General features: G+C 37.6%; 1 protein-coding gene across 5 annotated transcripts in view; it reads left to right on the top strand.

The window, feature by feature from the left end:
- Positions 1–27,679, top strand: part of AFG1L (AFG1 like ATPase) — a 194,383-nt gene that overhangs the window by 115,760 nt on the left and 50,944 nt on the right. For 3 of the 5 annotated variants that reach the window (XM_027089081.1, XM_027089092.1, XM_027089083.1), the window contains exon 8: positions 12,860–12,942. In XM_027089081.1, the coding sequence (XP_026944882.1) occupies positions 12,860–12,942 (83 nt within the window). Of the gene's footprint in view, positions 1–10,337; positions 10,398–12,859; positions 12,943–19,050; positions 19,143–27,679 lie in introns of all 5 variants that reach the window. The other 2 variants (XM_027089070.1, XM_027089073.1) reach the window with 2 other exon arrangements.

The raw sequence follows: 27,679 nt of genomic DNA, 5'->3' as shown, positions 1-27,679 counted from the left end.
TATTGCAAAATCGTAATTACCAAAATATTTAAGGGTGGTGGAATTTTTGAACTTTTGTTTTGTTCTGTGTCTTATTCTGAACATAGGAGGTATGTGTAATGGTGAAGAGCACATGGTCTGCAGACCTGAGTTCAGGTCTTCTGCGCCCTATGAGCTAAACAACTCCAGACAAGTAGAGATCAGAATATTTGATCTTTTTAAATTTCCTGTACTGCATTGGTGAATTGAGGCCAATAATTCTATCTTTATAGGTTGTTGTAAAATTAACTACCAATAAATTGTAGCTGTTGTAATTTTTATTCTTCTGTGGCAGTTTTACAAAGATAACCATGATTAAATATTTATTTTCTTGATTAAATGGCCTTGGGGCATCCTTTGTATAACAAATAGAAAACATGTAACCTCTCTGTAGCATCCATCCCTTGGCTCAAAGATTACCACTTTTCTGATGAACAGAAACAGTCTCTTCTTACAATTAGGATTCTTTGTTTTGTTTTCCATCTCTGTGCCAAAACAATTTGATAGGACACGACTTCATCAATTCTGTTGCTCACCGTCCTGCCACATAGCTATTTGGGATGCACACTGATATCTTAGATCATCCAAATTAATTAAGTCTTATCAGGAAACTGATAAGCTAATGGCACTCAAAGTCTTGACCAGGTTGACAGTCAGTACAGATTTTTGCTTTCCACAATTTCCTGTTTCCTGATAGCTTAAAGATGATAAATACCATACTTTACTAAAGTCCACATATTTTCTAGAAATCAGTATGTCTAAGGTAAAGCATATGGAGGAGAAAGTAAGTTATTGACGTTTTGAACAAGACCTCTGGTTCACAGCAGCAGTTGCCACAGTCAGCTGTTTCACCTTTCCTTTTAGAGGTGGTAAGAGTGGTGGTGTGATTGAAGGACCATGGTTCCATCTCAAAGTTCCAAACACTGACAGGAAGACCCTACAACTGTTGTGCTGGCCTTAGTCCTACACTTGCTGAGCTTGATGAGGTGTGCCACCAGATGCTGGTGCTTTGCCTCCTTCTTTTTAAATTTTTTGTAATTAGTTACTTTGAAAATATTTTTAGTGACATATTCAGAAACTTATTATTTCAAAGGAATATTGGGATGTTCCAAATCATGGTGGTGTTCAAAAAGATAAAGATGTCACCTCATTTACAATGGGAGATGTGAGTTGAAAACTTATGGTCATCTATAAACTTATGGTCATTGTGTTTGAGATGTTGCAATCCTTTGCTGGACTCATTTGTAGTATCTTACCACCAGGTCTCCTTCTATCCTTTCTGTACATTCCCATAGTTTTTTTTCTAGGCAAATTTGTTCCAAACCCTTTTCATCTACTCAAACTACTCCAGCTTTAGAACATTTCTCTAGCCCACATTAAGTTTTATCAATCCTTTGTTTCCTTGTTATTTTATTTTTTTTCCTTTGTTCATTCAAATAGTGCTTGACAACACATAGGCTTTTATGTCCATTACCCCCATTGCAGAGTAATGCTGATTTCCTTTTCACCTCACTTTATCCAAACATAAACAAGAAGGGTATCAATGCTACCAATCCCTGGCTCTGTGAGTCTAGGATCATAAAGAGCAACCCTCCGTCATCCTGTGGCTTTAGTTACCACCTGTGGTGGACATTGTGGTTATTTCCCCCAAATCCATTTCATCTTTCTGCTTTTGTGTAGTAGCCATTTGATTTGGATGGAACTGATCAGAGGTGGGGCCCGATTAGGCTGAGCCAATGATTCTCAGCCTTGGCTGCCCATTAGAATCGCTGAAGGAGCTTCAAACAAGAGACAAATTCAGCCAACCAAATCCTCCCCCGCAAAAATGCCTGGGAGTGGAGCGGCACTTTCTAAATAATTCCCAGCTAAAGCTAACATGCAGGCAGTGTTGAGAACCACTGGTCTACTCACCAGGGTATTTCCATCTTCCCTGCCACTTGCATTGATTTAAGAAACTCAAACCTAAACCAGTTAGCTTGTGCCATTCCCCAAGCTACATGAATTGGTTGTGGTGGGTATAATCAGCCTAATCAACATAGCCCAGGACTTTTGTTTTATGGTTGTGGAAATTTTTTCTGTTTTATCTCTTTGGTGTGAGGAAATCCTGCTTAGGGATGGAACTCTTACTTGGAGGAGACAGAACCTCTTGGCTGAGTTCCTGTCTCAGCTGAGTTTTAACAAAGGCTTCCCTGGACCATACTTCAGTTAGCCTCTTCTGACCCCTATTCTCTACTCGGCTTCAACTTTGGCCTACAATGTCTGTGTCCATCCGTGCTGAGTCCAGTTTTAGCAAGAATCTTGCTAAGTCAATTCCCATAAAAGTTCAGAGGACTGTACTGGTTGGCTTCTTTCTGTAGTTCCTAACATACCAACTTATACCTAAGCATTGCACATAGATGAGTTTGCTAATGAACCGTTCAGTTAATCAGTATTTACCAAGCATTTACTATGTACTGGATGCTGTACTAGGTACTGGGGACACAATAATAAACAACATAGATATGATCCTTGTCTCATAGAACTTAACAGGCTTGAAACCCAAATCTGTTTCTTAATTATTGTAGGAAAACTTCCAGTTTGTTATGTGTGGTATAATATAGCTGGACGGAGTCTCTAAAACGCTGCCCTGTATCATTTTTGTATGGAGCTAGGTTGTATATAAATAAACAAATCTGTTATTGCAATATAGCTGCTTCTCCAGATAATCGTCAAGACTAGATGCCTTACTTGGTTAGAATATGAGCAACAGAAGTAGGACTTTCCCCAGCAGGCTAACAGAGTACTGCAAGAACTTCCCAATAAGCTCACATGAATTTTGGGTTTTTTCAATCATTTTATTTTATTTTTTAAACATCTTTATTGGAGTATAATTGCTTTACAATGGTGTGTTAGTTTCTGCTATATAACAAAGTGAATCAGTTATACCTATACATATGTCCCCATATCTCTTCCCTCTTGCGTCTCCCTCCCTCCCACCCTCCCTATACCACCCCTCTAGGTGGTCACAAAGCACCGAGCTGATTTCCCTGTGCTATGCGGCTGCTTCCCACTAGCTATCTGTTTTACGTTTGGTAGTGTATGTATGTCCATGCCACTCTCTCACTTTGTCCCAGCTTACCCTTCCCCCTCCCTGTATCCTCAAGTCCATTCTCTAGTAGGTCTGTGTCTTTATTCCCATCTTGCCCCTAGGTTCTTCATGACCAGTTTTTTTTTTCTTAGATTCCATATATATGTGTTAGCTTACGGTATTTATTTTTCTCTTTCTGACTTACTTCACTCTGTATGACAGACTCTAGGTCCATCCACCTCATTACAAATAACTCAATTTCGTTTCTTTTTATGGCGGAGTAATATTCCATTGTATATATGTGCCACATCTTCTTTATCCATTCATCTGTTGACGAACGCTTAGGTTGCTTCCATGTCCTGGCTATTGTAAATAGAGCTGCAATGAACATTTTGGTACATGACTCTTTTTGAATTTGGTTTTCTCAGGGTATATGCCCAGTAGTGGGATTGCCGGGTCATGTGATAGTTCTATTTTTAGTTTTTTGAGGAACCTCCATACTGTTCTCCATAGTGGCTGTATCAATTTACATCCCCACCAACAGTGCAAGAGGGTTCCCTTTTCTCCACACCCTCTTCAGCATTTATTGTTTGCAGATTTTTTTTTTTTTCTTTTGCGGTACGCGGGCCTCTCACTGTTGTGACCTCTCCTGTTGCGGAGCACAGCTTCCGGACACGCAGGCTCAGCAGCCATGACTCTCAGGCCCAGCCGCTCCACGGCATGTGAGATCTTCCCGGACTGGGGCACGAATCCGTGTCCCTTGCATCGGCAGGCGGACTCTCAACCACTGCGCCACCAGGAAAGCTCCTGTTTGTAGATTTTTTTGATGATGGCCATTCTGACTGGTGTGAGGTGACACCTCATTGTAGTTTTGATTTGCATTTCTCTAATGATTAATGATGTTGAGCATTCTTTCATGTGTTTGTTGGCAATCTGTATATCTTCTTAGGAGAAATGTCTATTTAGGTCTTCTGCCCATTTTTGGATTGGGTTGTTTCTTATTTTGGTATTGAGCTGCTTGTAAATTTTGAAGATTAATCCTTTGTCAGTTGCTTCATTTGCAAATATTTTCTCCCATTCTGAGGGTTGTCTTTTGGTCTTGTTTATGGTTTCCTTTGCTTTGCAAAAGCTTTGAAGTTTCATTAGGTCCCATTTGTTTATTTTTATTTCCATTTCTCTAGGAGATGGGTCAAAAAGGATCTTGCTGTGATTTATGTCATAGAGTGTTCTGCCTATGTTTTCCTCTAAGAGTTTGATGGTGTCTGGCCTTACGTTTAGGTCTTTAATCCATTTTGAGTTTATTTTTGTGTATGGTGTTAGGGAGTGTTGTAATTTCATTCTTTTACATGTAGCTGTCCAGTTTTCCCAGCACCACTTATTGGAGAGGCTGTCTTTTCTCCACTGTATATTCTTGCCTCCTTTATCAAAGATAAGGTGACCATAAGCCCACATGAATTTTGCATTGCTTTGTATATCCAAGCAAGAGCCCTGGTTGCTTGAACATATCCTGGGGTAGCAACATGGCAAAGTAGTTAAGAATATGAACACTGTAAGCAAAATGCTTGGGTTTGAATCCTGAGTCTACAACTTTTGTGCTCTTTACAATGGGCAAGTTTCATAACTTCTCTGTGCTTTATTTCCTTATCCATCTGTAAAATGAGAATGTTAATAATAATGCCTACCTTTTAGAGTGGTTAAGAGGAATATAAAGAGTTTAGAATGGTTTCTGGCACAAGGTACACCCATATATCTCTGTTTGCTCTTTGATGATGTTGATGATAAAGATAGACCCACTTATTTACATCTCAAATTCTCTTACTGGTTTTATGGTAGTCTTATTATGAGATCTTTTAAAATATGAGCAGAATCTTCATGTGTAATTTGCAGAAGAGGGTAATCATCAGAGACTAGTTTGTACTTTCCTTTTTCAACTCATGAGAGAGGGGAGATCATCATCATCATTGGACTCCAGTCCTACTTTGTGGGCCCGTGAGTATATGGTGCTGTGCCCCGAGTTAAGCAGGCAGCCCCTGCTCTCTTGGAGTTTACCTTCCAAGACTGACTACATCAGTTTAGATAATCAAGTAAAGGTCATAAAAACAGTGAACTGTGAGTTGGCCAGACACTTTAAACATAGAAAATGTCCTATATAATGGAAGTTTACTGTAATACAACCCCTTAAAGTGTAGATTTAGTATCGTTGCATATATCTCATACACAGTTTTGGACTACATACCTGAAGGAAATCATAATAGAATCATACAGTACGGGGACTTCCTGGTGGTCCAGTGTCTAAGACTCCACGCTCGCAATGCAGGGGGCCCGGGTTCGATCCCTGGTCGGGGAACTAGAACCCACATATCGCAACTAAGAGTTCACATTGCTGCAACTAAAGATCCTGCATGCCGCAATGAAGATCGCGCATGCAGCAACGAAGATCCTGTGTGCCACAACTAAGACCCGGCACAGCCAAATAAATAAATAAAAATTTTTTAAAAAATTGAATCATACAGCATGGATCTCTAGAAGAGTAATTAGCATATTTATACTGGGCAGAGGTAATTACTTTGGGACAGGGATGGAGGAGTTGGGGAGCAAAAATTAATCCTGTAAATTGTATAAGGTGAAAGGAAAATGAACCTGTGGCTACTGCTTAATAAAGCAGTGTGACATGGTGGGAAGACCATGGATTTGGGGGCAAGAATGATCTGGGCAAATAATGGCTCAGCGACCTACAAACTATGTGGCCTCTCTGGAGCTCTATGAATTCAAAGGAAAACTGTTTTCCCTTCCAACTGTAGCTGCAGAAAGGGTAAGATTTGTGGCTCAGCTTAGAAGCAAGTATATATAGGTGTGGTTTTTAGCTTCAGTCCTGGCTTTTTTGTTTGTTTTTTAATCTCACAACTATTATTTCCTTTTTTACTCTTTTTTAAAAAATGCCTTCCTGTATGCTTATTGATGGACCAAGAGTATTAGTGATTGTATTGGTTCACTAGGGCTACCATAACAAAATACCACAGCCTGGGTGGCTCAAGCAACAGAAATGTATTTTCTCACAGCTCTGGAGGCTAAAAGTCCAAGAACAAGGTGTTGATGGGGTTGATTTTCTCTGAGGCCTCTCTCCTTGACTTGTAGATGGCTCTCTTTTCCCTCCGTCTTCACATGGTCCTTCCTTTGTGTGCACACGTCTGTGTCACCAGTTATATTGGATTAGGGCCCACATAAACACCTCATTTTAATGCAGTCACCTTTCAAAGGCTCTTATCTACAAATACTGTCACATTCTGAGGTACTAGGATTAGGCCTTCAACATATGAATTTGCAGGGGACACAATTCAACCCATGGCAGTGATTAAAAAGAAATAGTAATAACCTCCCTCATACATTTCTTTAACTGTAAAATAGGGATATAAAAATGATTACTTTGTTCTGTGTATGATTATTGTAAGGATTATAATGAGAAATTCACCTCAGTTGACTGGCACAGTTGAGTCACATAATAGGTACTTCGCAATTGTTAAATATCTTCCTTTCCTGCCTTTGGCAGGGGAGAGAAATTCTGAAATTGCTTGATTAAAAAAAAGAGACACAGACCTTACCTGCTACAGTGATAGGGTGTGGGCGTTTTAAGTGTCAGAGACAACTGGGGTAGCCAGGGAAGGAGGAGTGGGGCAGTGGAGAAAAAAAAATGTTTTTATTTACTTTGGAGCATGAGATGATCAAGAAAGCAAAGGAGCTGAGCTGGCTTGAGGTAGACTCCAAAACTCGAAAAGCCCAAAGAAGAATTTAGCCCTGAAGTGAGATAATTTCAGCAATAATGTTAGGAATTTTAGACTGAAAGGCATCATGATTCAATTCCTTTATTTTATGGAGGAGAAAACTGACATCCAGAGAGGTTAAGTAACAGGCTAAAATCACATAGCTAAGCAATTGGTGGAAGACTAATCAACTCTGAAAAGTTAAGTCTATGATTGGGAGGAGCAGAATATGATAACTTGAGGAAAATATCTGAATTCTACCAGACTGTCAGAGCTAAAGCTGTATCTTATTTATTATTGTATCTCCAGTTACCAGGGATGTGCCCAGTGTATAGTATTCTATGATGATTGTTAGGATGATTCAAAATAAATATTGAATTTGCAGGGGACTTGTTAAACCATAGGTGTACATTTTTGTGAATAAATCAATGCAGCATACTTATGAAATATATGGAACATCTTTAGTATCATCCTGGAGATCAGTATACAAAAAATTACATTAATAAGTGAGTTTCTAAGACTGCTGGATCTAAGGGCGCTATTCAAAAATCAATTGTATTTCTTTATACCAGTAGCTGATACATACTAACGAATGCACATACACTACTGGTGGGAGTGAAGGTTGCACAATCACCTTGGAAAACTGACAATATTCACTAAAGCTGAGTATACTCTTATCCTATGATCAAGCAGTTACTCTTCTAGGCAGTATATATCCAGCAAGAGCATGTGCACATATGTACCAAAAATCATGTGCAAGAATGTTTGTGCCTGCATTATTTGAAAGAGCTAATAACTAGAAGCAACCCAAATGTCCATCAACAGTAGAATGAATCAATAAATTGTGGCATATTCACATTGTGGGTATGATACAACAATCAATAAGCTACAACTACCAAAACATGTGCATGGATGAATCTTGTAAACCATAAAGGAGCCCATTCACAAAAGAATACACACTATATAATTCTACTTATATAAAGCTCCAGAAACAGGCAAAATTCTATGATGCTAGAATCAGGATACTGGTTACCTTTGGAAAGGTAAAAGGGGATACTAGGGGGGCTTCAGAGGTGCTAGTAATGTTCTATTTCTTGATTGAACTGGACACTTATTTGTATACTTTTCTGTATTTGTTATACTTAAATTATAAAAGGCTTAAAAGTATGTATTGAATTTTTATATATCATTGATATCTTAGAAGTAGTATCACATGATTATTTTAAATGAGACTGAAGCAGCTGTCAGAATGTATAGCTGCTTCAGTATGTATATTTGAATGTATAGCTGCCTCAAAAAATAAATAGAGGGCTTCCCTGGTGGCGCAGTGGTTGAAAATCCACCTGCCGATGCAGGGGACATGGGTTCGTGCCTGGTCCAGGAGGATCCCACATGCCGCGGAGCGGCTGGGCCCGTGAGCCATGGCCGCTGAGCCTGCACGTCCAGAGGCTGTGCTCCGCAGCGGGAGAGGCCACAACAGTGAGAGGCCCGCGTACCACACACACACACACACACACACACACACACACACACAAATAAATAAATAAATAAATAAATAGAATTTAAAAAGACATCCCCACCCAGTCTCCCACCCTTTTTTTTGTTCAGTATTTCTTTTTGTACTCTTAGTTGTTGTTTACTTATGGAATTGTATTTTTAACAAACAAAATAGTACAGTATGCAGTATAGCTTTTCAGTATTTAAATAATTATTTCTCTCAGAAATTTTAAGGTATCAAGAAGGATTAAGCTTAGAACTGTGTGTAATATGATCCCAATTTTTCTTTCTGTCTGTCATCATTTCTAGGTGTAAAGGAAAAACTTGGAAGGATATAAGCAATAAGCAAACTTTTTTATGAGAAGGGGGTAAACTTTCTATTTTTATATGTTTGATATTTGAATTTTTTACAATAAGCATGTGTCTCTTTTTTTAGTTTAAAAGGTACAATTTTTAATAATTAAGCAAAAAGATAGATCTTAGCTATTAAAATATTTTATATCCTAGAACTAGAAAAACTCTCAACCTTTTTTCCTTTTATGCTTACTTATTAAAAATGTATAAAACCTAACAGTTGAATACTGTCAAGAAAAACACCAATAATTTAGATCTTTAAATTCCTATTTAATGTCATCACTTAGATAAAACATAAAACTTTGATTTATGTGGTTGGTTTTTTGTTTTTTCTGTTTTTCCAAATTTTCTAGAGTAAGCAATATTACTTTTATAATAGAAGTATTTAAGGGAGGCAAATCTTTATTACTTCAGTCTTTGCTGACGAGGTTAATATGTTGTACTTTTAAAGGATTTTTCTCCACTATATTTATTGTTCTTTTGTTCCAACTGGGAAGGGAAAAGCCAGACTGGAAGCTATAAAAAGTTATTTTGTGAGATGCTGTTTTTCTAATGGTATTATTAAGAATTGCTAAAAATACACACAATAGATCTTGAGGAAAATGCAAACTGTTGGAATACAGTTCTTTTAGTGGCATACTTTTCTTTCCAAAGTCAAAAGCCTTTGACTCATGAATATGTTCCCAAGGGTGAATTAACCTCCCTCCTTTTCCTCCTCAAGTTTCCTAATTGCATTTTTAGCTTGTGTAATTGTATTTGTCCTTTGTATACATAAATATACAAACCATTTTAAAATAAATTCAGTTTGCTGGCTGATTAGTTTTATGCATTTGAATTGGATGGTGGTAAGAGGTCACAGGTCTTGTAAATATCCCTGGAAATTAGGAAATTGCTTAGAGATCCGGCCCTTTTGACTAGATTCATCCTCAACTTGGAAATAAAGTTAGTTTTCACTTTCCTCCACCCTTCTGCACAGTGGTTTGAAGACTCTAGCTTAAGTGAATAAGATCAGAAATTTTGAGGTTTATTTTTCTTTAAAAATATAAACTGAGTGTTAGTATTTTTCAGACAATTAAGGGCTAACATCTAAGGGCTTTGGTTATAGTTCTTATGCTGCTGATTAGGTATTCCTTGGTGGTGATTAGTGAATGTACAAATGCAATCATTCGGTAGGGTTTAATCACTTATATGAGAGAGAAGTTCGTTACCCAGAAGGAGAAATTGAAGCTTGTATAACTTTCATTAGCCTTATTTTTTTAATAGCAAAAAAATAAAGAAGAATAATTTTTGACTAAATTAGGAATATTGAGTAATATAAGATAAATTGTTGTTTAAAAGAAATAGAGAACCTGGGGAAATACACTTAGGTGAATATACTTTTCCACCATGTAGTATATTGTCTGTATTATAGGTAGCTTATGAATAGTTGGCCCTTACCAAACCAGGACAGATTTCCCTCAGAGAGAGAGAGAGAAAGAAATGCTAGCTGAACAAGTGCATCTCCTTCTTTCTTTGCACTGGGTGGCCGAGCCCCACAGTTATAGCAGGAGTCAGGGGAGGAAATGTCTCCTTTCCCAGGTTTCCTACATTAACTTAAAGTTGAGAAGAGAGATGTATAGCTATACCTTTTTTTTTTTTTACAGGTCTCTAAGGCAATGGGAGAGTGGAATGCATGTATTTGGGCAATGCTGTATTTCTTTCTGGTGAGATGAGTTAAGGGCCTGAGCCCTGAGGGTAGGTTTGAGCCACTTGGGATGATGAGCTAGGGAGGTGTGGGTGGCTGCTTAGGCCAAGCATTGCACAGTGGCGTGACTCTCTTAGCTTCAGGGGTGGTTCTTCAAATGTGTAGTCAAAAAGCTTAGCTTTGGGCTTCCCTGGTGGCGCAGTGGTTGAGAGTCCGCCTGCCGATGCAGGGGACATGGGTTCATGCCCTGGTCCGGGAGGATCCCACATGCCACGGAGCGGATAGGCCCGTAAGCCATGGCCACTAGGCCTGCGCGTCCGGAGCCTGTGCTCTGCAACGGGAGAGGCCACGTCAGTGAGAGGCCCGCGTATACTGCAAAAAAAAAAAAAAAAAGCTTAGCTTTGTAGGGTTGGGGATTATTTTATTCTAACCTAATTCACAATTGCTAATATGTAAATCAAAATGCTGTAGCTTTTCCAGCCTTCCAGGCCAGTTGGTCTTCACTCCGAGGGTGACCAACTATCCCAGTGTGCCCAGGACTCCTGTGGTATTAGTACTGAAAGTGGTGCTTTCAGGAAAAAAATCCTCAGTCTTGGGGAAACCTCTCAGTCTCAGAGGGATGGTTGATCACCCTATTTTACTTCCCTGAGCCCTTAGCAGCCGTAGCATAGGAGGAGGGGAAATGCATTCTCGCTGCCACTGTGTACAATCTCTTCCCTGTAGTACAGATGATGAAGAGCTCTTACATAGCAGTACAACCCAGGATGTAATTTCAGGGAGGAAGAATGTTGCTACATCCCAAGTGTGCCCAGATAGTGCTCTTCTGATTATCTATTGCTGCATAACAAATGACTGCAAAATTTAGAGGCTTAAAATAACACTATTATCTCTTCTGGTTTCTGTGGTTCTGGGATTTGAGAAAATCTCAGCTGACAGTTCTGGCTCCCTCATTATGACAGTGGCTACAACTGGAACAGCTGGAGACCAGTTCAACACCTCTGTCTTCATGTCATCTCAAGGCCTCTCTATGGGCTACTTTAAGCTCTCCTGGTTGCTTTCAGACCGGTGATGCTTACCTGGCAGTTTAGGGTTCTGGAGCAAGTATTCTAGCCAACAAGAAAGAAGCTGCCTCAAATGTCACATCAGATATTATTGTATAGCATCATTTTCACCAGAGCCACAGGATTCAAGTGGGGAGCATAGACTCCACTTCTTTTTTTTTTTTAAATATTTATCTATTTGTCTGCGCCAGGTCTTAGTTGCAGCACGCGGGATCTTTAGTCATGGCATGCGAAATCTTAGTTGCAGCATGTGGCATCTAGTTCCCTGACCAGGGATCGAACCTGGGCCCCCTGCATTGGAAGTGCTGAGTCTTAGTCACTGGACCACTACGGAAGTCCCTAGACCCTACTTCATGATAGTTAGAAGGTCAACGTCACAACCTGTTGAGATGGAGACATTATTGCAGCCATCTTTGAAATATATAATCCACCACAATTACCTTAGCTTCCAAATGCAGTTTTTCATTAATCAAAGTAGTAAAGTTGTTAAAATATGGTTTTTCCTCATGAGTTTTCTTAATGCAATTTTTATTTCGAATGAAAACAAAAAGATCAGCCTGTAAATGTTACTTGAATTGTTCTGAGAACTCTTGCTTACCACTGTTCTACTGGAATGAGTGTGTGTGTGTGTATGTGTGTGTGTGTGTGTGTATCTTCCCAAAAAGCCAACCGACCGACATAGGTGTAGTAAAAGTTCATTTGCTTCCATAGTAAGAATTTTAAGGTGTGTGTGTGTGTGTGTGTGTGTGTGTGTGTGTGTGTGTGTGTATTGGAGTTTCTATGCATACATGCACCCCAGAGGATGGAAAGGAAAGAGTAACTGGGAGGAGACAAGGACAGCAGTGGCACAGGACCATTCGGGTTGAATGGAAGCATTCATAGTAGGAAAGAACTCTGAAGACATTGATGGCTGGAGAGGGAGCTAAGGAACAAGGGCAGTGGCTATCATTTAGAAGTGAAGGGCAGGTATACCTATAGCATCACTTTAGAACAATCATTCAGTTTAAAATGTGGATGCTAATGTTCTGATGCAGCTTTCTTAGACTGTCTCCCATTGTGATGCTTAAGACCCATGAGTTATTTTTTCTGATAGCCTCCAGCTTCTCACTTCAGAATAATGGAAATTGGAATTAAAAAAAATCTAATGCGGTTATTTGGGGAATTTGCTGACAGAACAGTTTTAACAAAGTTTGAGGAAGGCATGCTACAAATCTTAATTTTATTAAACTGATATTTTTTGGCTTAATAAATGTTTAATATTGCAACATTTATGATTCTTACATGAGTTCTTTTGTTTTGTCCTAAACTCATTATTTTATTGAGGAAAATTTGAAAAATTAAAAAAATATAAGATAGCAGAAAGATTATAATTCTAAGCTACCATTTGTTTAAAAAGATATTTTATGTGTTTGGATTGTAGGAATACTGTAATACTGTCCAGCTAGATTCTGGGATAGATTATCGGAAAAGGGAACTTCCTGCTGCAGGAGAACTCTACTACCTGTAAGTTGTTTTTTAATTTTCATTTTCTAAGTTTAATATCTAATAATTAATCAGGAAAAGATGAGAAAAATAAGCAGGGTAATTATTAGAAAATGAAAGCCTAGTTCTAAAGCCTGTGATTTTTAAAATACAAAATGTTATAATGTTAACTTCTTTAAACTGTGTTTTCTGCCATCCACATTTGCATGATTTATAATGTGTGATTGGTGGAAACCCTAATTAGTTTTTTGGGGAGGAGTGATGACAGATGGTTAGAAAATAATGAGTATCCTTTTTAAGAAACTCTAGTATTAAGAGAATATCTTTATTGTGCTCAAGTAGTTAATTATTTGTGGACATCTTCTGACAAATGTATCATTTCTGTTCTCTGAAAATTGTGTTTTATTTTGTCAGTCTGTTTGTATTTATCATTGTTGATTGACTTCCATACATAACTATGTAAAATATATATACACAAGTACAACTGGATATATTTTGTCTTTTAAAAGCTCAGACTTGGGCTTCCCTGGTGGCACAGGGATTAAGAATCCTCCTGCCAATGCAGGGTACGTGGGTTCAATCCCTGGCCCAGGAAGATCCCACATGCTACGGAGCAACTAAGCCCGTGCACCACAACTACTGAGCCTGTGCTCTAGAGCCCGTGAGCCACAACTACTGAGCCCACGTGCCACAACTATTGAATCCCGTGTGCCTAGAGCCCGTGCTCTGCAACAAGAGAAGCCACTGCAATGAGAAGCCTGCGCACCGCAATGAAGAGTAGACCCCACTCACCACAGCTAGAGAAAACCCACGCACAGCAATGAAGACCCAATGCAGCCAAACAAAAAATTAATTAATTAATTAATTAATTTAAAAAAACTCAGACACTCCTGAGTAGGAGCAATTTATAATAATAGATGTGTTCAGCATGTGTAGTTAATGCTGAAAAACAAATATAGTTTGTTTTAAAAATGTCAGTTGTGAGAACCTGAAAAGGAAAAAGTGCTTTACAAATGCAAAGTGTTGTTTAGTGTATGCTGCTAGTGTTGGGCACCTAGTGGGTTCTCAGTAAATAGGTCTGTCTAAGGGCTAATTGTGATTTAACTCAAAGGCATGTTTCTGCTAATTTAAATTTTGATGACAACGTGCATATGAGAGGTTCAGAAAAGTTCTTGTCTCTGCCACCTTGTAAGCAGAAGTACTTTACTGTTTTTGAAGCAGAAATTAGCTAGAAAAATCACATAATTAAAATTGCATACTTTACAGTGTACCAGGGGGACTGTTTCAGTTTATTATTCAGATTGTGATGATTATTATAGGAGGCTCTTCATCTGCCCTTAAGTACTTTGTCTTTAAATACTTTATAATTTTGAAAAATTCTTAGAACACATTTTTTTCTGCTTTAACTTGGACTTTTTCCTCTCCATTTCTTTTATGTTTGTGCTTTCTGGTCTTTTTATTTTTCTGATATTCACAAGATTTCCCTGAAGCTTTGTTACCTATTTCTTGATGTGCCAGATGTATGGTACTTAGAAATTAATTTATTATTATTCCTTTTATTCTTTTTCAACAAGTCCTTGTTCCTTGTTTTCCCACAAAGTATATCCTTATGTGGAAGAATTAAAACATTTTCCTAAAGGGAAGTTCTTTCAGTAAAGATGGTTGCCTGACTCTAAGTCATGAAATTTGTTTCCGGGTGCTAGAGAGGTCTCAGTGGAATTTACAGGAGTTGGAAAGGCTGCTTTTGCTTCAGCAGAGCCACTTTCTCTCTGACCTACTCTGTGTTGCCTCTTCCTCTTCCTGAAAAATGTAATACAGTTCTAACACATCGAAATTCAGGTTTGTACTTTAAACAAGTACTGGAGGAAATCAGAATCTAACAACGTCCCAGAGTCCAGAAAACTAGAATCTACAAAGGCTACTGTGAAACTCTAGAATGGCTTTCTTAAAAATATGTAAATTCTTTAACCTTCAAGGAAAGTAGATTTATTTTTTTTATTTTTAATTTTTATTTTATTTATTTATTTATTTTTGGCTCTGTTGGGTCTTCGTTGCTGTGTGCAGGCTTTCTCTAGTTGCGGCGAGCAGGGGCTACTCTTCGTTGCAGTGCACGGGCTTCTCGCGGTGGCTTCTCTTGTTGCGGAGCATGGGCTCTAGGAGCGTGGGCTTCAGTTGTTGCGGCACGCGGGCTTCAGTAGTTGTGGCTCGCAGGTTCTAGAGCTCAGGCTCAGTAGTTGTGGTGCACGGGCTTAGTTGCTCCGCGGCACGTGGGATCTTCCTGGACCAGGGCTGAAACCCGTGTCCCCTGCATTGCAAGCAGATTCTTAACCACTTTGCCACCAGGGCAGTCCTAGGAAAGTAGATTTATTTATGAATTTAACATCAAAAGAGCTTTATCATAGTCTGATAATCAAGAATATAGAGCCTGGGGGCACACCTCAGAGGGAAAGCAGATACGTGTGCCTGAGGAGAATTAGGAATTAAAGTCATCTCAGAAGTGGGAAAATAGTATTAGATACCCAGATGGGATGCTAGGGATGTCATTTGTATTGTTTCACATGAGCCCTTGGGTAGAACTTCTTTCATGAAAGAGTAAAAGAAAAGTTCCTTGAGTCATGTTAACATTTCTGATTTAATTAGGTTTCGTTTTATCTTGTTCCTATAGGAAAACATTACTTTCCCCTCTATAACAGATTTTAATGTGCCATGCTATATATTGCCCGATTAAAGCATGTATTTCTCTTTATTACCCTCTGCCTAAACATCTGGAATTGGCTCCTGAATATACAAGTCTTGACTACTCCCTTTGTCAATCTCACTGGCACCCCAACTAAAAAAAAGAAAAGCAAAATTCTAGCTTCCCTCTAGGGGAACATCACGCATTATCTCAGAATTTCATATATGCAGAATCCCATATATGATATTTAATTAAATAGAAATAGTCATTAATTCAGTATTTTATTAGTCTAACTTTCCAAAAGCCAATCTAAAATGTCCCAAAACATAATTCATATAATATCAAGAATTACCAGAGATTTAAAAAACTGCTCCAAAATTTAGCATGGAACAATTTCTATAGTTCATAATATTGTCTGAGTTACACAAGAACTAATTCATACAAGCCATTGTATGTTTGTATGTAATCTATTTCAGTTGTAGTTTTATATCACATTAAATTTAGAAATCCTAGAGTACCTTTATAAATAAGTTCCAGTTGCTTTTGGCTCATCCCAAGAAGTTTTTAATCTCACATAAAACTAACTCAAAAGAGAATTTAAATTTAGCTTGTTGTAAGCCACAGAGCTTGAGTGCAAAAATCCAAACTTCTGCATAGATTAAAACATCCCATGGTTCTCCAGTTTTTCGTTCTGTGGTAACTGATCTCCTCAGAGGTGAGCACAAAGTCATTTTCTTACTGGTTTCTTGGCGGATTGGGCTCAGTAAGATTCCCCATGAGTGGACTATGGTTTGCCAAAATCCATACAGGTCAACCAAACACTGGGCTTCTTGTTTGCATTTGGACGGAGACTTGGACCAGTAATTTATTTTGAATTACCTGGTGTTTGCCAAAGGAGGCCCCATCCCATGCCTTCCAGAGAATTTAACTGCTTCAGATTAGCTCTCCACTATGGGGCTGGTGACATTAGAGGTTATCATTTTATATATGCAACAATGAGCATCTCTTTTCTGACAGGAAACACCACTGCCGAGGGGTCCATGGGATGCTGCCCCAGACCATTTTGCTGTAAATTCTGTGAAGGGTTATGTTTTCCTGGAAAGAGGAAGTCAGGTCACCTTGGACTCACCCTCACTCTCTCTTTTCCTTTTTCATTCAGGAGCTGAGCAGTGCAGGTTCTTTTTTTCTACTAAAAAGAAGGAAGGAAGGAAGTTGAGGAGAGGTTTCCTATTCAAGCACCATATCTCCACCATACTCACATACAAACACCCTACCCCCAACATAGAAGCCATGGCCTCAGTGGAATATTTTAAACTGAACCAAAAGGGGTAGAGGGAGGTGTTGGGCCTTGGATTTGATTTTACCCTACTTATGAAGTAATAGCTTTGCCTGTATTATTTCATGAATGCTGGCAGAAGACACAAGAAACCTGCGTCAGAGACAAAGGATTTTATTACTCTAGGCACAGATAGCATGTTGAGTCAGTTCCCTCCTTGCTCCAGAGTCCCGTTAGGGAAGGGAAGAGGAGTTTTGCTGAGGGCGCAGATGGATGCCTGCATAGGCAGTGAGTTGTGTTACAGGAGAGGAACTCTGAGTTTGGGGAATGTACCAATTTATAGTCAGAAGTAAGCAAGACTGCTTTTTTCCCAAGGGAGATGTTGCCTCATCCCTTAAGGTTTCTCGTTGCAAATACACTTTAAGAAATGGTTAGGGCCTTGCATTCTTGGCATACTTGGCAAGAATGTGGGTGAGTGAGAGACCCAGGGATAACTGTCTCTCCTCACAGGGGACATTTATCAGACTTTTAACCTTAAAGAAGCCAGACTTTCTCCCTTTATTTCATTTGGCTCCTATCCACCAAAGTCATCCACCACTTCAACAAAATTATATCTGAATGGGTTATTCAGTTATTTAATCCCTCAATTAAATTGTCTCAAGACCATTTCAATTCCATGTATATGGGGACTATGGATCATACTGAAATGATGAAAAATATATGTTACAACTTTTCAGACAGAGACCAAATAGTCACATTTTCTTACCTGGCTAACATAGTACATGTATTCATCCATCTTTTTTTTTTTTTTTTTTTTTTGCTGTACGCGGGCCTCTCACTGTTGCGGCCTCTCCCGTTGTGGAGCACAGGCTCCGGACGCGCAGGCTCAGCAGCCATGGCTCACGGGCCCAGCTGCTCCGCGGCATGTGGGATCTTCCCGGACCGGGGCACGAACCCGTGTCCCCTGCATCGGCAGGCGGACTCTCAACCACTGCGCCACCAGGGAAGCCCTTCATCCATCTTTTGAACAGTTTTAAGGAATTTCTTTTACTAATGGAAACTTCATGTCTCAAGTACTCTTAATTTTCCACTTGGGAAACATCTATTCCAAATAGGAAATTACTTCTAAGAATGTATCTTTGAACACCATTTAAAAAAAAAAAGTTTGCTCGCTAAAAACACACAGCTTCAAGGTACAGCTGTGTTTTAGAAGAAAGGTCTATGAAAACAAAGACTGGAACTCATGCATGTTACAACTTACTTCCCCACAATTAAAAATTTCTTGTTTTTTGCTTGTGATGTTCCCTACACATACTACCCTGCCCCCAACTGGAACAACCATTGATGAAAATTTAAAACATTTCTTAGCTTGTTTGTCATATCTTCTCATCCCTAAAACTTTGACAGAGATCTGTCTTCTGCCTGGAACGTTGCCACCTTCAGGTTCAGCAGAGTCTCTAGGGCATCTTGGGACCTTCTCCTCATCCCCCATCATTACCATTCCAGGTGTTTCTGCCCCAGACATTGGAATCTGCAGTTTCAGTCTTAGTTTTTCTCACCAGAGTACCAGCCCAGTCATTTCCTATTTCAGTTCCCACTGAAGAACCTCTGAAACACCTGCCAGTAGAAGCAACTTGAAAATTGTTAAGTCTGGCTCCCTTCCTTTTATTTTTAAAATTTTTATGTATGTATGTATGTGTGTGTGTATGTATGGCTGTGCTGGGTCTTCGTTGCTGCCCATGGGCTTTCTCTAGTTGTGGCGAGCGGGGGCTACTCTTCGTTGCAGTGTGTGGGCTTCTCATTGCGGTGGCTTCTCTCGTTGTGGAGCACGGGCTCTAGGCGCGCAGGCTTCAGTAGTTGTGGCACGCGGGCTTAGTTGCTCCACGGCATGTGGGATCTTCCTGGACCAGGGCTCAAACCCATGTTCCCTGCATAGGCAGGCGGATTCTTAACCACTCTGCCACCAAGGAAGTCCCCCCTTCCTTTTAGACTGTGATTTGTTTCAGTTCCATGGACTAGGCTGCCCAGGGTCCCTGCATAGGTTAGGCTGTGTGCATAACCCCATTGAAACAGTCGATCTCTGGTCACCTACACCAAAGTTTTTATGGACTGATGCCAAACATGGGCCTGCTATACTTTCCCTTCAGTTCCCTGAATTCTCTCATGTGTCTTTTAGAGTCTTCTCCATTCATATCAGTCCTACTTCTGACACTAGTGCATGGTGTCACAGTGGAGCCATGATGGTATTGAAGAGAAGATACCATACAGGTAAACAATGTGAAATTTATTTGGCAGCAAAAGACACAGAAACGTATCCATATGGAGACAGTTGAGTAAAACAGAAGACAGCATAGCATATTCTCATTGGAAGTTTAAGTTTTGCTGGCCTGTGAAGCTGACATATAGCACCTGATCAGGACGAGGATCCCAACAGGTCATGTTTATCATTCTTGGGTGAGTGGTTTAGAGAGACTCTGGCTATGTGCCTGCCTGCTTACTGGGTACAATTACCAGGTACAAACCCCAGGACATGCCTGAATGTTCACTGTCAATCAGTGTGAACGAAAGGTCAGTTTCCCATTCTTCAACAAGACCAGACTAGGCCTTCCCGAAGTCTGTTCCTCAGAGGGTGGGGAACAGGATTTCTGCCTCTGGTAATTAGAGAAACTAGTTTCATGAGGTTCAGACTGTTGATCTGGTTAATTCTTAAGTCTGGGGAAGGGAAGAAGACTGTTGGGGACATTTTTGACATTTACAGATTAAATTTTATTCTTAGCATCATGACATGGAACATATAGGTTTATCTACTTAGTCATAAGCATAGTCAAAAACTAAAATATTTACAGATAAAATAATACAGTGTATGGGATGTGCTTTAAAATAAGCCAGGGTGGGAGAATTAGGGGGAGGTATAGTTGAAGCAAGATTGGCCATCTATTGAGTGGGTGATTGTTACATCAGGTTTATTATACTGTTGTCTTTACATGTATATATGTGTGAAATTTTCCACAATAAAAAGTTTTTTTTAAAAAAGGTACAAATTTCTCTATTTTTTTTCCAGATTATGCTAGCGAGAGTTTTATTAGTTCTATTCATCTTCTCAAAGAAACAGCTTTGTTTTATTCTCTCTGTTGCTTTATGTTTTATATTTTATTGATTTCTTTTCATTTTGTCGATAGTTTCCTTTGCTGTGGAAAAGCTTTTAAATCTAAATAGATCCCATTTGTTTACTTTTATTTCCTTTGCTTTAGAGGACAGATCCAAAACATATTGACAAGATTTATGTCAAAGTGTGTTTGGCCTAGTTTTCTTCTAGGAGTTTTATGGTTTCTGGTCTTACATTTAGGTCTTTAATCCATTTTGAGTTTATTTTTATGTATGACATAAGAAAATGTTCTAATTTCATTCTTTTACATACTTTGCCTATTTTTAAATTGGGTCATTTGTCTTTTTATTGTTGAATTTTAAGTGTTCTTTATGTATTCTAGATACAAGTTCCATGTCAGATACATGATTTGCAAAAATATTCTCACATTCTTTTTTTTTTTTTATTTTGTTGATGGTGTCCTTTGAAGCACAAAACTTTTAAATTTTAATGAGGTCCAATTTATTTTTTCTTTTGTTGCTTATGCTTTTGGTGTCACATTTGAGAAACTGTTGCCTAATCCAAGGTCACAATGATTTATGCCTATGTTTTCTTCTAAGAGTTTTATAGTTTTAGCTCTTATATTTAGGTATTTGGTTAATTTAAAGTTATTTTTATATGTGGTGTGAGGTAGTGGTCTATCTTCTTTCTTTTGCATGTGGATATCTAGCTGCCTCAGCACTATTTGTTGAAAAGACTATTCTTGCCTTACTGAATTGTATTGACCCCCTTTTTGAAAATCAACTGACTGTAAATGTAAAGGGTTATTTCTGGTCTCTCAATTATTATATTCCATTGATCTATTTGTCTAACTTTATGTCAATACCACACTGTCTTGACTGCCATAAGTTTGTTCTAAGTTTTGAAATTAGGAAGTGTGAGTCCTCCAGCTTTGTTTTGTTGTGTGTTCAAGATTGTTTTGGCTATTCTGGGTCCTTTGAATTTCCGTATGAATTTTAGGATCAGCTTGTCAAGTTCTACAAAGAAGCCATCTGGAGTTTTGATGGGGATTGTGTTGAATTTGTAAATCACATTGGGGACTACAATATGAAGTCTTCAGATCCATGAACATGTAATGTTTTATTCGTTTTCTAGGGCTGCCATACAAAGTACTGCTAACTGATATCTTAGAAAGCAGAAATTTATTCTCTCATTCTGGAGGCTAGAAGTCTGAAATCAAAGTGTTGGCAGTTTGGTTCTTTCTGGGCAGTATGGACAATCTGCTCCATGCTTCTGGTGGAGTTCTTTGGCTTGTAGGTGCATTGCTCTAGTCTCTGCCTTTAGCTTCATATGCTATTTTCCTTGTGTGTGTGTGTGTGTGTGTGTGTGTATGTGTGTGTGTTTCTAAATTTCCTCTTCATATAAGGACACCAGTTATCATGTTAGGGACAACTCTAATCCAGTATGACTTCATCTAAGCTTAATTACATTTGCAAAGACCCTATTTCAAAATAAGGTCCCATTCACAGGTATTGGGAGCTAGTACTTTAACATCTTTTTGGAGGACACAATTCAACTCATAACAGCTGTCTTTCCATTTATTTTGGTCTTCTTTAATTCCTTTCAACAATGTTATATAGTTTTCAGTGTATAAAATTTGCAATTCTTTTGTTAAATTTATTCATAAACATTTTATTCTGTTTTAAACTAGTGTAAATTGAATTGTTTTCCTAATTTCCTTTTTGGTTTGTTCATTGCTACTGTATAGCAATGTAATTGATTTTTTTTAAAACATCTTTATTGGAGTATAATTGCTTTACAATGGTGATTGTAATCGATTTTTGTGTATTGATCTCAAAACCTGAAACCTTGCTAAACTTGTTTATTAGTTCTAATAGTTTCTAGTAGATTTCTTAGGATTTTCTAAATATAAGATCATATCATCTGGAAATAGAGATAGTTTACTTCTCCCTTTTCAATCTGAAAGCCTTTTATTTATTTTTCTTGCCTAAATTTCCTGTCTAGAACCTTCAGTGAAATGTTGAATAGAAGTGGTATATTCTATCATAGAGAGTGGACATCCTTGACTTATTCCTGAGCTTGGGGGAAAGACTTCAGTCGTTCACCATTAATTATGATGTTAGCTCTGGGTTTTTCTTAGATGCCCTTTATTAGATTAAGGACATTCCCTTCTATTCCTAGTTTTTGAGTGTTTTTATCATGAAAGGGTGTTGGATTTTGTCAAATGCATTTTCTGTTTCTATTGAGATGATCATGTGGTTTTTGTCCATTATCCTATTGATTGATATGGTGTATTTTATTTATTGATTTTTGGATTTTAAATCAGTCTTGCATTTTTGGGATAAATCTCTCTTGGTTGTGGTGTATAATACTTTTTATATATTGCTGGACTCAGTTTGCTAGCATTTTGTTGAGGATTTTTGTGTTTATACTCATGAGAGATATTTGTCAGTAGTTTTCTTTTTGGTGGTGTCTTTGTCTGATTTTGCTATCAAGGTAATACTGGCCTCATAGAATGAGTTTTGAAGAGATCCCTCCTCTTCTGTTCAGATTTTATCTTTTTTCTTGAGTTGGCTTCAGTGGTTTGCGTCCTTCTAGGAATTTGCCCATTTTATCCAAGTTATCTGATTTGTTGGTACACAGTTGTTAATAGTATTCCCTTATAATTCTTTTTATTTCTATAAGGTTGGTAGTAATGTCCTCTCTTTCATCCCTGATTTTAGTAATTTTAGTTTTCTCTGTTTTTCTTAGTCCATTTAGCTAAATGTTTGTCCATTTTATTCAGTTTTTCAAAGAACTAACTTTTGGTTTTATTGATTTGCTGTATTATTTTTCTATTCTTTATTTCATGAATTTCCACTCTAATCCTTATTATTTCCTTCCTTCCACTTGTTTTAGGTTAATTTTATCTTTGTTCACGGTCTTATGATAGAAGTTAGGTTGTTGGTTTGAGACTTTTCTTCTCTTTTAATGTAGGCATTTATAACTATAAATTTCCCTATAAGCACTACTTTTGCTGCATCTCATGAGTTTTGGTATATTATGTCTTCATTTTCATTGTCTCAAAGTATTTTCTAATTTTCCTTTAGATTTCTTTTTTTGACCCGTTGGTTATTTAGGAGTGTGCTGTTTAATTTCCACATATTTGTGAATTTCCCAAATAACTGTCTGTCACCAATTTCTAATTTCACTCTCCTGTGATTAGAGAACATTCTTTGTATAATTTCAATTCTTTTTAATTTATTTAGGCCTGTTTTATGGCCTAGGATATGATCTTTCTTTGAGAATGTTCCATGTGCAGTTGAGAAAATGTATATTCTGTGGTTATTGAGTGGAGTGTTTATATAGATGTCTGTTAGTCTAATTTGTGTATAGTGTAGTTCAAGTCTTATTATTTCCTGTTGATCTTCTCCCTAGTTGTTCTATCCATTATTGAAAGTTGGATATTGGAGTCTCCAACTATTACTGTTGCATTGTCTGTTTCTCCCTTAAGTTATGTCAGTTTTTGCTTCATGAATTTTGAGGGCTCTGTTTCTAGGCACATATATGTTTGTAATTGTTATATCATCCTGATGGATTAATACTTTTATCATTATAAAATATTCCTTTTAGTCTCTAATCACATTTTTGTTGTTGTTTTAAAGTCTGTTTTGTCTGATATTAGTAGTGGTTGCTTTTCTCATGATGTATCTTTTTTTCATCCTTTTACTTTCAACCTATTTGTATCTTTGAACCTAAAGCTATCTCCTGTAGATAGCATATAGTTGGAACTAGCTTTTTTATCCAGTCTACCAATCTCTGCCTTTTGATTAAATTGTTTAATTCATTCACAAATTATGTTATTATTGATATAATTGGATTTACATCTGCTCTTTTATTTTTCATTTTCTTTATGTTTCATGACTTTCTTGTTTCTCTGTTCTTCCTTTACTGATTTCTTTTACATTAAGTGAATATTTTTAGTGTAATATTTTCATCCTTTTAATGATTGTTTTCCCTTATATTTTTTGTCATTTTTTAGTGAAGAACTTTTATCTCTATGAGAAGTATAAAGTTTCATTCAAACTGAAATGTTGTCTCAAATTCAAAATGAAGCAATGCATGTTGCTATATATTTTGATAATTAAAATATCAGTAATAGTAATGAAACTTTACCCTAAGACCACCAGTAGGGAAAAGGTCTCTATGGTGGGAAAATATAGTTGATTCTCAAAAGTAGATACACAGTAGTATCTTTGTCATAAGAGCTCCTGTTGATATTTTATCAATGAGTAAGGCTCTTTGACATTGCAGTCTTACAACTGTATATTAGTAAAATACAACTGTAAGAGTTTTCTGCTTTATGTACTATAGGGCATAGTCAGGTAGGCCATTTATTATGTGTCTTAAAAATCACAAAATTATCCTATTTGACATAATTTAGATGTACATTTAAATATTAATTAATCTTATATTAACACAAGGACTGCTGAATTAAAAATTAATTTCAAGGATTTGAAACTATTTGAAACACCACCTAAAAAGTGGGAAAGCAGCGAAAGAAGTCCATCTTGTATATATTTTGGTATCAGTTTCCATCAGTCAGCTCAGCACACCTTTTATCTTCTATTCCTTTATTGAACTGTAATTTGACAATAGCATGTTACAGTGTTTGTTTTCCAGCAGGCCAGACAGAACCAGAATAGAGCTGGCTCACCATTTCCAGCTAAGCACATTGACAAAGTATTCAATTATATGACTGTACTCATCTAGTAAAGTATAAATAAGCTATATATACAACATGTACATGAGTAGATAATATATATACTTATACATAGAAAGTTGCTAAATTTCCTTAGAATTCTTGTCTTGTTATTTCATCTTCAAATATATCACATTTATAACTAAAAATCTTCAACATAAGTAAAGCTGATCCAGCAGAAGTCCTATATCTTTAGTTAGTTTTGCTGTGTACCTTTTTTATACCTATTAAAACTCCCTGGCCTCTCTTTCTGAGGTGGATGTGACTATCTTCTTCACCTAAAGAGGAGTTAGAGATTCTTACTCTCCAGCTTCTTCTTCATTTTTATTGTTGTTGTTTAAAATATTTAATCATTGTAGCCTTTCTGAAATTTTATGAAAAATAATTATTTTTAGATCTACCAAGTTGCAATTTTACATGTTACACCACTGATTTATTTGGGGGGAATGCAATATATAGATTTAGTAGAAATTTTATGTAGAGTTTGGGGCTGAGAAAGGGGGAGGTGATTAAGGTCTGGAATTTGAGAGCTAAAGGTGCTAGATCCCGCTTGCTGCATTATGCATAGGTCAAGATTAATGGAACCAGTTAAGTTACTCTCCAGGTGATTGAGAAGGGTGGGAAATTTAGAGACTGAAATGGATCTCTGAACAGTCAATTAAGCCTTTGAGTGATTGAGAAGAAGATAAATACTAGGACAAAATCCATCCTAACAACTGGTTCTGTTATGTAAAACAAACCTACAGTATTTGAAATGCAACCAAGTCCGTTTTATATTAAGGCGAGTATAAACCAACTTAATCTTAGACCTGCCTCCAGCCCCAGATTATGTTTGGTATGAGCACAAAGAGCTGTACAGCATGAATGCAGAAGGAATCAGTAGAGTGAGAAGGCTCACTGCCAGGGAAGTTTGGCACAAGAACTCTAAGAGGAAGGGGAAATTTCTCCCTCGTTGAATCAACTTTGGCTCTCTGGAATAGAGAACATGGAGAGAGAGGGACCAAGGAAAGCCAACCCTATTCTACTTGTTGATACCTTAACAAGCTGTTGATTTATAAAAGGGGATAAAGGGGTAGAGTGTGGGTAGCATTCTGTTCCTCTGAGTCAATCCTAATGAAGTAGGAGGTTCTTGAAGAAATTAATTTCCATTTAAATTCATGTGTGACCCTCTTCTAGAAACCTCCACTTGTTTTGGAATTTTTGTAGAGAATTTCAAATGATTCAGCAACAATAAGGTCTTTTTTGACATATTCTATTTCTTGAGTGTAAGTCTTATGTTGAATGCCTTATTTCAGCTATAGAAATTTTCTCAAAATTGAAATGACTGATTACTTTCCTCTCCGTTTACTAATTTATTATGGAATAATAAATCATGATTCTTATACTTCCGAAGCAGTCAGGCTTTTAATCCAGGGTACTGTACTCCAGGATTCCTATGCCAAATTTCCTGGCAACGAAACAGTGGTCGATTCCAGGGCTTTTCTGACTTAAAGACAGAGTAGTTCTACTCAACAGAAAATGGAAACTTGCCCCTCCAGTGCAGTTTCTGAGCTTAACAAAAGGTGACAGAAGCAATGAAATGGGTGGATTTTACCCAGAGCATTTAGAACAAAGGAAAAAGAGTCTGTGCTCTGCTTGGGCCCCTCACACTCTGCCCCCCAACAAAAAGCATTTGAAAAGAGTGATTCTGCTTCTTCTTCAGAATGACTTTTAATTCTCTTACCATGGTCACCTTTTGATTATCTGTGAGCAGATTATTTTCTTTTTTTTTTTAATTTTTATTGGAGTATAGTTGCTTTACAATGTTGTGTTAGTTTCTACTGTACTGCAAGGTGAATCAGCTATACGTATACATATATCCCCTCTTTTTTGGATTTCCTTCTCACTTAGGTCACCACAGAGCATTGAGTAGAGTTCCCTGTGCTATGCAGTATGTTCTCTTTAGTTATCTATTTTATACATAGTATCAATAGTGTTTATATGTCAATCCCAGTCTCCCAATTCATCATCCGGTATTCATGGATACCGGTCCCCTTGGTATCCATACGTTTGTTTCTACGTCTCTGTCTCTTTTTCTGCTTTGTAAATAAGATCGTCTATACCAGTTTTTTCAGATTCCACATACATGCGTTAATATATGCTATTTGTTTTTTATTTTGCATCTTATCTGCTCTACATAGCATCCAACTGGTGGGGCAGTTACCCAGAATTAAAGCCCCTTAAATTCTTTATCCCTACTCACTTGTAGGAGCTTATGTTTCTGTCTCCCCTCATGAGAGAAAAGGGGATACAATTCAAAGCATCTAAGCTTAATTCCTGTATTTTTTCCTGATCATTTTGATGCTACTCAAGGCACTCTTCCTTAAGATATGGCTCTGTGGTTAAAATTGAACTACACAAAGCTAAGCAGAACATGTTCTTCCATCCATGGGACATGATATTCTTGTAGCCCCAGAAGAAAACTCTGAATTTATCTCCCCTTTTACATTAAAAAAATCATGTTTAATTTAGTGCCCTCTTTAGGCTGTAGCTTTTCCATGCAACTGCCTTTGACTACCAGGCTTTATCCCCCCTCAGTTTTATTGGTTAGGCTGAAATATTTTTCAAGTATGTTTATAATTTTCAGTTATGTTTATAATTATAATGTGATAACTTTAATCACTGTATTTTTGTATAATCTATATCCTTGTGTGGTTTTTGTACATTCGTTTTCTGAATATACCTGTTGCCAACCTTGGGTTGTATGTTCCAAACTTGATTTTTTTTTTTTGAAACTAGCTGACCCTCATCCCTTTTTAGAGTTTCACAGACACGGTTGTATTTCTGGGTATAGATTTTTAGTGTAAGGTAATGCTGCTGTCTTTTTGAATAGTTTCACTGGAAAACTGACAAGAGAGCCCTGGAGTTGCAGACTCACTGCTGTCACTCTAGTTTTTCTCCATTATAAGTGAATCACCA

The sequence above is a fragment of the Aethalodelphis obliquidens genome, unplaced genomic scaffold, assembly GCF_003676395.1.
Source record: "Aethalodelphis obliquidens isolate GAN/ISIS:26980383/991018 unplaced genomic scaffold, ASM367639v1 scaffold3, whole genome shotgun sequence".
NCBI classification, from domain to species: domain Eukaryota; kingdom Metazoa; phylum Chordata; class Mammalia; order Artiodactyla; family Delphinidae; genus Aethalodelphis; species Aethalodelphis obliquidens.
The sequence above is the reverse complement of the archived record's forward strand: the minus strand, read 5'-3'. Positions and strand labels throughout refer to the sequence as shown.